Here is a 12,994-nt window from a genome sequence, read left to right on the forward strand (position 1 = left end):
CCCTCAGTGAGACATGGCGATCCTCTTCTCTCTTAAGTGCACTCTGTAGCTCTACAACCCCGTGTTCTACTGCACTGGCTGCCCAGGAGCAGACGATAACCGACACTTCATTATTGATGAAACTGTCTGCTTGTCAGACAACATCCCTTTTTTCCATCACCTCAGTGCCACACAAACATGTGATCTCTACGCACAAGCGCGCCTTTGCCCAAACAAACACGCATGTGTCTTGTGTCTTGTGCAAGGACACAAGACACAGATCACAAGCGTACACACACACACACATCAAGGCTTGCAGTAGTGGGGATATTAAAAGAGCTATAGGGCACTATGTTACTTTCTCCTCCAGTTCACCTGCTTATATAAGATTGTTATCAAGACCTGGGCAAACATGCAGAGTCAAATACAAACACACACATATACACATTGAGCCCGTGTGAGCAGCAGAAGGCCATGTCAATAATGCACAAACATGTTCAGCCAAGACATTTTTATGATTGTTTGTCCTCTAGACTACTTGTTTGGGCAAAATCACAGAAATGTCTATGCCTAACAAGCCATAGGCTGACACTCAGCCCAAGTTCAACAACACAGAGAAACGCAACGCGGTTGCACAACTGTTCGATTTCCTTTATGCTTGCCTTTTAATTGTTTTATCAGATTATTGGCAGATTAAGACGACGGATGATGTGTTTTTTGCATTATGTATGATAGTTCTTCCAACCACGTTGAGTTTGCAGTTTTAAATGATGTGCTTCAGATGAACCTCGGCATTTTCACTGTCAGCTTATCAGAATGTTTGCCAGATTTTTTGTGTGTAACATTGTGCAACATTTAGTGGTGAAGCGGCATGTTGCAGCTGAATGTCCCTCACCCGTCTCTTCCAAATGTGTTGGGGAACCTGTAACCTTCATATAGCAACACCATTCAACAAACATGGTGGTACAAAATGCAGGGCTGTGTAGAGGTCACCCACCTGCTGATATAAACGACTACACTTCATACTGTACATTCATATGATTGTGCACTTTTAAAAAATGTATTATAATTACACAAAAAACATTTATTATTGACCAAGTGGCCTGACACACTTTAATACAGCTGCAATCACTTATTCATTAAGTTAAAACACAACATGCTAATACCCAGTCCACTGCTACAAAGTGTATGATAACTGAGCACAGACATGTGCAGCCCCTACGCTAATGTTTTACACACAGTGTTTTGTTCTAGCAACACACTTAATTGTGCATGCAGAGTTAAGTTGTGTACTTTTAAATGTAACAGCACGCAAGCGTATGGACCAAAAAAGCTCTGCCATCTGCAAAACTACAGAGAAAATGGTCAACATTTCCTCAGTGACGTGAAATAAGTTCTGTAAATCAAAGCACAACACAGACACTGTTGTGTGTGTGTGTTTTTATTATTTATTTACATATTCATGTCTCACTGTGTGCGCGTTTAGTCGAGCATGCTGCGTGTGTTCTGTGCATGTGTGTGTGTGTGTGTGTGCCTCTGGCAGCAGTCAAACCATGTGTCACATTTTAGCATAAGAATGCTTCACCCTGTATCAGATATAACAAAAACATGGACTTACACCTTTGCTGTCATCACACCTGGCCAACACTCGCACACACACATGCACACAAACGTCTGTATTGATTTCATATAGTGTCACGGTGAATAATAGGGCCATTCATACGTTCTTTTTTGTGTTGTTAGTATCAATGAACACACCGTGTCTGCTTTTGTAATGATGGTGATTTGTTTTCCATTTGCCGAGGTTGTCGTCCAAAACCCTTTTCCTGTTTGTCTCCGCAGTGTCTGACAGACTGTCTCACTCTGTTCCTCCTGCTGACCAATGTGCTGTAGCTAATGGTCTTCCTTACAACCTGCGTCAAACTCAACCTGTATCTGTCTGTTTTAGGAGTATTGCAGACCAGCTGAAGCGATGTCAGTGTGCCGGCCTTCCTCCATCTGAGCTGCCAGAGAAATACAGAATCTGCCTTGCGGCACCGTTAGCAGTACACAAACGAGGTGTGTGTGTGTGTGTGTGTGCGTGCGTGCTTTTCACTGTATGTGTGTAAGTGTAGGGCTGTTGTGGGGACTTAAATCTGTTTACACAGTCACACTACGTGGACTTGTCTTCCTTCTGGCGACAAAAATTAAGTCCCTGTAACGTAAATGACTACAATTTATGGTGAAGACATGTTTTAAAGTTAGGCTGAGGTCAGGGTAAGGTTAAAGTTAGGGTCAGGACTAGGATTAGGCGTGGGTGAGTTTCAGTGTGGGTGATTAGGTTTGTGTGTGTGTGTGTTCAGAGAGATGTGAGAACCTGGAAGGAGGAAAACGAACGAAAAGGGTTATAAAACACAGTAGTGAACAAGAGATGATGATTGCGGTGGATGAGTTATTGGAGCTGTGTGGGCAACAAAAAAGCCTTGAAATATGATAAATCTATGAGAAGAAAAAAAAAACCCTCTAAGACCCGAAATGGAGGAGAATGAATAGATGTTATATTCCTGTTGAAATTAACATTTCTGTTTTCATCTAAAGGCTAGAAATGATAGACTACCCCTGAGGGATGCAATCATAGAGACATTTGAAAGTACAAATAGTACTTATGCCTGACCGCTCTGCACTCAGAGGATCAATAAATACACTGAACAGTCAACAATGGTGCAGCAATAAGAGTTGGTTTCAATGCCGCAAACGTACCGTAGTTGTGCTTGTTTACTGGGCTCTCCGAACAAGCACAACAGAGCCTTATTGTCAAACTTATTTTGGCTTTAAGGATCTGCTGTTGATTTCAGCCCCACGTCGATGAGGACAGCAAATGGATGAAAATGAAAGAAAAGAAATAAAGAATAAACTGTGTTATGCAAGGACACTGCATTCATTTCTCATTCCTTGCTTGGTCGCTGCTCATGGTTCTGCACAACAAGGACATGGAAAAAGATTTGACAAACCCAAGTATGTTTTATCATAATTTTTCTTTCTTTCTTATCTCTTTCAGCTGTTGTGATTCCTATCTTGAACCAGGACCATGACAAGGCCATCGCCGTCTTGCTGGTGAGACCTTGTTTTCAAGGATAAAATACTAAACTTACACCGCGATTAAGAAGTGATCATGTCATGGCCTCCGGTTTAAATTAAAAAAATAATTAAATTAATTGAATTCAATTAATGAACCTTTATGGACACTACAACAGCCAGCAAGAGTCAAGCTCATGTACTGACAAGCCTGTGTGTGTGTGTGTGTGTGTTGCAGATTGGCTGTAATCCACTCTCTGATCAGGATGAACTGCATCTCAACGTGCTGGAAAAACATGTGAGCTTCATTTTTTCTCCTTTTTTCTCTGTCTGTCTTGGCAACGAGAACTGACTTACATGAAGAGCTTCTCTTTATGTAACCACATCAGCATACAACCATCACAAACAGATCTTAACACGCAGATGGTCTATGATCAGAGTACACAACATGAGTTTACACAAACAGCAAGAACATTTACAAAATACAAGTTGTAATCTAAATGTACGTACAATTATGTGTTAAAACTGAATAACCACTATTTAAACATCTTCATTTACGTACATTAATAAATGTCTTTATTTTGCTAAAATGGTTAGGGTAATTGACAGAATTATTGAAAGGAATTTAGACTCCAAAAATGTCTGGCTACTGGTTGTTCTATATGTCTGTAGAGTGTAATTTATTATATGGCTGTAACTCACTTAAAAATAAATAATCAATTGCAGAAGAGTATAGATTAAACAAGATGAATCACCTCTTTTTTTATCTTAATACTGAAGCTGTAGTCCATTGGTTCCGTCTAAGAACCATGACATCCTCTTTCTATTTCACACAGCCACAAAAAAATAATAATATTTATTGAATAAAAGTATTACAGGGTTATCTCTCATTAATTTAAAAGTCCTCTATTCGGTCAACTTCTTAGAGTGAGATTTTCTGCCTATGACTCCATAATTGTTTGCTTTAATCTTAGGCCAGTGTAACTGTGGAGGTGCACAGTGGCTTCTCGCATTTGTGGTCAAACGTCAGCCACAGGAAAAAATATAAAAAAAATGCAGCTGCATGAGGTGTCAAATATGAATGCGCTTTAATGGCACTAGTGTGATCACATGAGCACAACCTCATTAGGGGCACTGTTGGTGTTTATTTCAGTATTTCGTTGTCATTGGCAACTGACTTTGCTGCTTACAAGTGTGTGTATGTGTGTGTGCGTGTGGGTTTCTGTGTGACATCACAGGCCTCAGTGGCGTGTGTGCGTGTTCAGGCCGTGCAGGCGGTTCAGACGTCGTACCAGCGGCCTCCCCTCAGCCCCTCACCCATACAGTCCCACAATGCACTGCTGCATCTCAACGTCTCAGAGCAGGACTACTGCGAGCTGGACCGCAACATTCTGCAACTCTGTGGTAATGTCCACACACACACATATGCACACACACACAGAGGCATATGAAAGGTGAGGTATGTTAATAGAGAATATCCATCTGGATAAAAAGCTCTATGAATTTAGATGGACTCTGTCACTGACTCTCAGGATCTGTGACAACTCCTCTGTGGAAGCAGGGCTCTTTGCAAAAACACTGTTTAAAGTCTCATGCATAATGGAAGTGGACTCGCTAATGCTGTTCCTCCACACATGCACATACATCAACTCTGTTTAGTCTCTGGTAATTGTCAACAAATATGAGTTGCCTTTAGTCTCGTCAGACTCCTTCGGTCTCCTCCCCTCCTTTTGTCTAGCCTCTTCTTCACATTTTTTATTCTCAATCTGCAGCTCAGGCATCCCCACCATCCCTTGTCTTGTCTTCATTATTAGTCCCTCTGTTAGCCGGCTCACATTCACCCCTTCATGACCTTGCTGTCTCGATGCATTCCCTCCGTGGATTGCTTCCTGTCCACTCGCGTACATGTTCTGCATTCACGTCCTTCCTCAACGCCAATCTGTCCTTGCTCCTCTCTGGCTTTCACACCATCACAATCTCTCTTTCTCTCTTTCCTTTTTTTTTAGGTGAGCTCTATGACCTTGATGCAGCCTCTCTCCAGCTCAAAGTCATCAATTATGTAAGTGGCTGAGATCACTCATTCACTCCCACACAGTACTGAGACACACGGTGTATTAAAGATGTACAATACATGCAAAACATGAAATCCTACCCCACGATTCCCCCTCTTCTGTCAGTGCCCATACCGCAAGCTTTTTATCACACAATTACTTCATCAGCACCTCCGTGTATGGCCCCTCCATATATAAATGACATAGCCCCGGTAAAAAGAAGCCAAGTGGGTGAAGGAGGTGTAGTGATCGATTGCAGTGAAGGATGAGCGGTGGATGAGTGGGAGGGAGAGAAGAGGGAGGCGATATCAGGCGGAGGTTACAGTACATTCAGGAACCAGACAACAATTTATATGTATGAAATTTTTCACTGATAAAATGAAAAAAAATAGATAGGATGTAAAGCAAGAGAGAGGAGAGAGATTTGAAGGTTATATCACGTCAAAGGCACAAAGCCTCATAGAAACCCATTGAATTCTTGCACACAGTTGAGGGTTTTTTCACACCAAAGAGTATAATGACTTAACTTTTTTTTGAAAAAGCTATTGAATTAAAATTGTCTGTTTTCTGACAAATGATTAATCAAGTCTTGAATAGAACTGTCAAATGTGTCAGTAATGAAAATACTAATCTTATCCCTTTTGTTTCAGATAAAGATAAAAGGGTGTATCAGTGTTTGTTAGATTTGTTGACAGCAGAGATGAAGGGATGATGAATTATATTTAAAATATCATCTTTATCATTAACAATTTATCGATTAGACCCTCAGTGCCTGAGCTGTTAAATGGTTTGAATCTGGTGCATATTCAGCAGCATTTTTCCAATTTATTTTTTTAGTTCTGATTTTATTTTTTATTTTTTATTTTTTAGGAAATGTTATGATTTCTCTAAAATAATGACCAAAGAAAAATGACCTTCCCTGCAAGCTGTTTTACCTTGACATTGCAGGTGTAGCTCTGTGTGGTCAACAACAGCACTGCAGCAGTAACAGCCTGTGTGCACGTCTGATGACTTTCATGCCTCCGAGCCTGTGCGTGTGAAGGAAGGGAGAGGTTGAGGTGGTGCACAAGGCTGCAGGGCTTTTGAAATGTGTTTTGAATCTGACGTGATTCGTTTCACTTGTTTATTGTTACAGTTGTAAGAAGGAGAGGGGGGAAGAAGAAGAAGAAGAGGGAAATTGTTGCTTCTGGAGAGTTGACAGTTTGGTGGGAAGTGCTTCAGGAAGCTTTTAAGGAGATTAGCAGTATTAGGGAAATTGGGGGGTTATATTAATATAATATGTGGGTGCAGTGACATACTTTTTGCGTGTACTTGTTTGTGCTACATATGTATGTGAATACGTGTTTGCATGCTTGTGTGACTGAGGGCTGACTGTGTTGGCAGCAGCTGTTTTTAAGTCCTTTCCTGGTTGTTCTCCATCCAGCTCTGTGGATTACAGAGAAGAATTGTGTGTGTGTGTGTGTGTGTGTGTGAGGAAAAGCTGCTCTTGTGTGTGGGTGTGTGAGTATGCACATATGTTTGTGCATGTATGTGCTTGTGTGCTGACAGTATTTTTTGTCATAAAAGTGTGCATGTTTGTACCTCAGGCTGTATTTCAGACTGTGAATGTGAATGAAAAGAGCCACGGCGCAGTACAGACAGTGGTGAGAGATTGGTTACAACTCTGCTCAGAGCACACAGTCTTTGTTGGGTTTTGGGTACAGATAGTCGCTCAAATCACCACGTATGAATGAATCCTAGGTCGGCTACAGAATACATGAATATATGACATCATGAAACGGTGATAGAGTGTTGGAAAATACCATTTATATCCATAGCAAGTATGAATCAGTTTGTAAATGTGAAGCAGTATGTGTAAATAATTACCATAAAAACAATGTTTTATTACAATATAACTCTAAATTGATTCCATCGCAGAGCATATTGAATACTTGACTTCACTCATTTTTTATTCTAGTCCGCTGCTTTCTAATCTCATCTAATCTCAAATTAAGGTTTTAAAAACAATCTGATTTATAAAGAGAGTTGTCTGTAATTATATATCAGGACTGATGTTGTGTTTGTGCCCCCCTTCAGCTGCAGCAACAGACACACTCACAGTGTTGCTGTCTACTACTGGTGTCCGAGGACAACCACCAGCTGTTTTGTCAGGTATTTACATCAACGTTCATGACAATTCACTTAAGACTAATTTGAACAGAGACATTTAAAAATCTTAAAACCCTCTTTTTGGCTTTCAGGTGGTTGGAGACAAAGTGCTGGAGGAGGAGATCAGCTTCCCGGTGAGGTCAAAAGAACATTTATTTAATCATTTAAACCACTTTTTATTAATTTTATTGTTTATTCTTCATTGGTTTTAGTGATTGATTTGCCATTGGTTGTTCTTGTGCACCAAATATATTCATATGTAGAACGTATATTAGAACGTGTCACTAGTTCATTCAGAATCAACTGTTTATCCCCGTGATTCCCGTAGCAGCCTCCGCATTAAAGCCCCTTGAAGCTCAGCTTCAGTTGTTCTCTATGAGACGACACAGAGTAGGTTTATCCCACAGCAGTGAGCTCGACTGTGATTGGACAAATGTGGCTAAATCGTCACTTCCAGGGAAGCTCAGCTTCCCACGACAGTGGAGCCATTTCTGCCTCAGTCCTGTGTGGATTTTGCAAGGGGAGTCTGTAGCCAAACAACCCCAAACCTATTGTGTGTTAATTGCTCATCGATATAGACCATTTGTACGTATACACGGTAAATAAAAACCCACTGTTATAGCATTTCAGTTTTACATAATTATCATGTGTTCTTGTTCTAGTTGTTCGTTTGCAGAAGTTTCAAAGACCAGCAACAGCCACTGTTTGGATGCTAGTGTTGCAACCCATCCTGTAGGTCTCTTTGAGTGACACAGCAAATTAAACCTCCCAGGTGTAAACTTTTAGAAGCCCCAACACTGATTAATTAAGAAATTTGAACAAGAATAGTAACAGTTTTCTTTGGGTCGGTTTAAGTCCCCTGGTAATGTGGTGCAGACGTAGGATTTTATTTCCATTATGAAGTGAATAGACTGTGTACCCCGGGATAAATCATCGGTGAAATCTTGACAATAGTTGGTGTAGAGAGATATTAGGACACAAAAACACAAAGGATGTGCCATTTGTGCTAATTTACCAAGGGAAGATAATAGACTTCTCTATATAATAGATTTTTCCCAGAATCAACAGCCTTTGCTTGTATATTATACCCCAATTAAATTAGCCAATTTCTCCAGTTCTGCTGTCTTTCCGTCTCATGCCCTCATAACACTTGTTCCCTTCACCCCCTCAAACTCTTCACTCACCCTGCCTTTATCGCTCTGTTCTTCTCCATCTGTTTAGCTGATGTTTGTACGTTTTGGCCAGGTTGTTGAGAAGAAGAAGTCCATTACGCTACAGGACATGAGTGCCGTAAGTAAGAGCACAACTCTCTCTGTCTCGTCTGTCCATCTGTCTGTTGGATCATATGTTCTGCCTCTCTTCCTCTTAGGAGGAGCGGCGGCAGCTGTCCAGTATGTTAGGCTGTGAGATCTCCTCCATGCTCTGCGTCCCAGTGGTCAGCAGGGCCACCGGTCAGGTGGTGGCCTTAGCATGTGCTTTCAACAAACAGGGTGGCCAGAGGTATGTATGTATGTAATCAGACTGTGTTTATACTTATTTCTTGCAGAGTTCAGAGACACTTGATGAAATCCTTTATTTCTCGTAGCTGTTTGAATGTCTCTCAGTCGTTAATGGCTTTTTGCTAAAGTCTGAATAAATTCTAAATCGCTGAAGCTTGGTGGATACAATAATGTGTCTGACAGCTGCTTACAGTGCTTCTGTTTCCACTGAAATCTGATACGATCCAGCGGAAATGTTTGCATGTCCCTTTTAAGCAGATAACATTACCCTGGAACCAAATCAGCCGGTGTGTGTGCGTGTGTGTGTGTGTGTGTGTGGCAGGGGTGTAGATGGCTTTGTGATGATCTAATGTCAGGTCATAAGTCCACCAGCAGCGGGTGGTGAGGCAGTCTGATTTGGCACCATGTTTTTTTGATTTATTCATGTGTGTGTGTGTGTGTGTGTGTGCGTGCATGTGCGTGACGCAAGGGGCTACAATGCTATCTCCTGAATACAGAAGTCTGTAGAAACACACCCCTTCGTGTGTGTGTGTGTGTGTGTGTGTGTGAAGACTGAGGAACGTGATTTTATGTTATTTGATTTATTTTTAACATGTTCTGTGCTGCTGAGATTTGTGACTATAAATGTGCTATTATGATATACTGTATCTATTGTCAGTTATCCGTCATTATCAGGCAACATGTGTATTTTTGGAAGTGTTGGGACACTTGTACGTTTTGTTTTTCTCACACAGTCACATCACAGATGCTCTCACATACAATCCTGTCTCATCAGCATGCTCTTCCTCTCCTCTCTGTGGACTGAGATAGATGACAAGGGATCATGTCCTTTAATTTCCTCCTCTGCCAGTGGCACTGATGAGAGAGCTGGCATCTCATTACCATAGTAACAACAGCAGGATTATGTTTGCAATTGTGCATTTAAATGTAATAAATACAACCAAGTCACCCTCAATTTTTTTGCTAGAGAAATACACACAGATTGTACACACATATGTGGAATTAGCCTCTTATCCCAGAACACAGGTCATAAAAACATATGGTGACAGCAGTAACATGTCCATAACTCTAATTAGATTTAGTGCCAGAAATGAACACAGCACATCAGAAGTCACTAATAACAGATTATTTTTGTATTCCCAGAGCAGATTGTAAATCCTGAACAGCAGAGCATAGTATATATGCTCTGTGTGTGTATATACGTCAGCCATGCTGTGGTAGACTTTACATGAGACCAAACAGGGTACGCACATTATTATACGTTGTGTGTTTTAAGTCTTTGAAAAGGGTTTTATCAGAGCTGCTACCACAGATAAAGCATTCTACATCCACTACACATATAGACTGAAGATTATGTCTCTGTGTAATGCTCCTAATCGTCAGCCATTGTGTGGGACAGTGAACTTAACTGCCCTTAAACTGAGTTTCAAAGGCTTTTTCCAAGCTCGATTAAAACCCTCTCTCGCTCATATAGATCCCTGAGTCTAATATCAGGGGCAAAAGAGCCATGGAGTTACATCCACACAGTAATATGCCACTGCTCTCTGTAGGCAGAGAGAGGTAACTGCAGGAAATTAGTGGCAATGGATAATTCCATTCATCTGTCTTCGTTTGCCAAGTTCACACATCATTTAGTATTAAAAGGAGTGTGATTTGGATAATGTTTTTTGTCATTACGTTACGTACAGCACGTCTGTATAAGATACAACTTACTTTGTTGGTAGTGTTTGTGATTGTTTCAGTGCTTCTCGTCTTTTATTATTAACAACATGCAATGATGAAGAAATAGTCAAATAGTCAACATTTGTTTACTGACCATTCACTGACGTGTACGTTTGTATACCGTTAGGTAGTTAAATATGATTTAAAAAAATGTTACGCTGTAAGTTAAACGTAACAATTACTGTCAATGAAGTATTGTGGCATAATGGGTTAATATTTTCCTCTGAACAGTAGAAATGTGTGGTTTACTACGACGTAGTATGAGGGCTAAACTGAAAAGAAAAAAATATTTAATCTTTCGAGAATAAAGTCGTAATATTATGAGAATAACCTCGTAATATTAAAAAGAGTCGTAATATAACAAGAATAAAGTTGTAATGTCATGACTTTACTCTCGAAAGATTGAATTTTTTTTTTCTTTTCAGTTTGGCCCTAATACATTTGTACTGTAAAAGTCGTAATAATACGAGAATAAACTCGACTATCTTTATTCTCATATTATTACGAGTAAAGTCATTATTAATCAAGCAAAGATGCTGTAGATTAGCAGCAACTTACTGCACTCACATTCAGCTCTATATGTTTTAGAACTGTATTGGTTGAACATGAGATTTAGAACATGAACATTTGGTGATAAGGATTTTAAAATCCTGCAACTGTGGCCAAATGACCATTTGTGTGTGTGTGTCCTCTCCACCACAGACACACAGAGGCAGATGAACATGCCATCCAGCACTGTTTCTGCTACACTTCGACAGTTCTCACTTCAACTTTGGCTTTTCAGAAAGAACAGAAGCTCAAAGTGGAGTGTCAGGTACTGACCCACACGGTTCACTCGTTCACACTCTATGCAAATACAAATATGCACCTGGAGCCTCACCTTAAAGAGCTCTTTCCCTCTCAACATAGGCACTCTTACAAGTGGCCAAGAATCTCTTCACGCACTTGGGTAAATTTCGTCTGTGTGTCCTTCTGTCTGTCTCTTCTTCACTGTCTCTGTGAGGGGACAACAGTGGATGATTTGTGGTAACGGTTAATCTATAAGTGATCACCTAATGAAACGAATGGTGCATGTAATTGAATGAGTTATTACCAACCCAAAAGGTGATTACACCCGGATCATAACCATAAAATCAAAAGTGCATTAAAAGCGCTGTCCCCTCCTCTCTGTCCTATAATTACAGTGAGGCATTTAGATCTCAGCATTAATCACCTACAGTGGAATAAATCACTGATGATTCATCATGATTGCTGCTACAAAACAATTGATCCATTGGCAAATTACAAAAAGCTTTTATCAGCTTGAGGAATCTGATTCACCGGCACTCGTGGTGTAATCTCTATTTCTGTAAATCTGGGCTTTGCTATTTTCCCTTAATTTCCTCACTTAACCTCTCATTTTCTCTGTGTGTGTGTCTTCCTCTTCCTCTCTCACTCTCTAATTTTTTCAGATGACGTGTCAGTGCTGCTACAGGAAATTATAGTGGAGGCAAGGAACCTCAGTGGTGCGGAGATGTAAGCCCTCTGATTCATTTACAAAGTGATGTTTTAGTGTGTGTACATGGGTGTGTGTGCGTGTGTGCTAAGTATGAATTTTTTTTTATCTCAATTTGTTCTTAACCATCTTGCCACATTTAATGAACGTTACAAAAGGACCTGTGATGAAAAAATGAGATAAAGTGCTCTAATCTTCTCAGCTCTGCTCTGTTTTCCATTAGCCCTCTAACCCTGTCACTCTGCTTCTTTAGCTGTTCAGTGTTCCTGCTGGATCGTCTCAGCCATGAGCTGGTGGCAAAGGTGTTCGACGGGGGCGTGGTTAGTGACGAAGAGGTGCGTCATTTTTTTTTTTCTTTTACTATAGTATATAATAGTCTGTTTCTGGTGTAGCAGATCATTACAATGACACATTTTAGGCACCCCAGCAGCCCCTGGTTGTGGACAATGAAATTCTTTCATTCTTTGTTTTTCCAATAAAAGAAAAATTAAGGGTGTGCTTTTGTGTGTGTGTGTGTGTGTGTGTGTGTGTGTGTGTGTGTGTGTGTGCAGAAAGAGTTTCGTATCCCAGCAGATCAGGGTATTGCAGGTCACGTGGCAACCACTGGTCAGATCCTCAACATTAAGGACGCTTACTCCCACCCTCTCTTCTACCGAGGCGTGGACGACAGCACCGGCTTCAAGACTCGCAACATCCTTTGTTTCCCCATCAAGGACGAAAACAACGGTAACAGTAAAATCATCAGATACGTGCACGTTTGCATCGTTCCAGCATTTGAATAAAAGTACTAAAGGTCAATAGGCTGACAAAATGTTGCAAAAAAAGAGCTGTTCTAGTGGCAATAAACAACAATAACATGTCATTTGTATAATTGCATTATAACAATTGTAAAAAAATAAATATTGAATTGCTTTAGTGTGAGTTATTATTTTTGAAGTTTTATCAAATTCAGCTACTTACCTTGGGGAAGCTGTTTTTCCTACTTCCTACCCTAACACAATGTGCAGCATTGTTATTTGCACTAATTATGCAGTAGTGATGATCGC

The 12,994-nt window shown here is 40.4% G+C and overlaps 1 protein-coding gene across 2 annotated transcripts in view; it reads left to right on the plus strand.

The window, feature by feature from the left end:
* Positions 1–12,994, plus strand: part of LOC122773237 (cGMP-dependent 3',5'-cyclic phosphodiesterase) — a 143,903-nt gene that overhangs the window by 118,781 nt on the left and 12,128 nt on the right. For both annotated transcript variants that reach the window (XM_044031748.1, XM_044031749.1), the window contains exons 5-18: positions 1,928–2,037; positions 3,017–3,072; positions 3,272–3,331; positions 4,272–4,437; positions 5,040–5,092; positions 7,161–7,235; positions 7,325–7,366; positions 8,454–8,522; positions 8,602–8,732; positions 11,156–11,267; positions 11,363–11,402; positions 11,905–11,968; positions 12,202–12,283; positions 12,500–12,674. In XM_044031748.1, the coding sequence (XP_043887683.1) occupies positions 1,928–2,037; positions 3,017–3,072; positions 3,272–3,331; positions 4,272–4,437; positions 5,040–5,092; positions 7,161–7,235; positions 7,325–7,366; positions 8,454–8,522; positions 8,602–8,732; positions 11,156–11,267; positions 11,363–11,402; positions 11,905–11,968; positions 12,202–12,283; positions 12,500–12,674 (1,235 nt within the window). The remainder of the gene's footprint in view (positions 1–1,927; positions 2,038–3,016; positions 3,073–3,271; positions 3,332–4,271; positions 4,438–5,039; positions 5,093–7,160; positions 7,236–7,324; positions 7,367–8,453; positions 8,523–8,601; positions 8,733–11,155; positions 11,268–11,362; positions 11,403–11,904; positions 11,969–12,201; positions 12,284–12,499; positions 12,675–12,994) is intronic.

This window comes from Solea senegalensis, linkage group LG8 (assembly GCF_019176455.1).
Source record: "Solea senegalensis isolate Sse05_10M linkage group LG8, IFAPA_SoseM_1, whole genome shotgun sequence".
Classification (NCBI taxonomy): domain Eukaryota; kingdom Metazoa; phylum Chordata; class Actinopteri; order Pleuronectiformes; family Soleidae; genus Solea; species Solea senegalensis.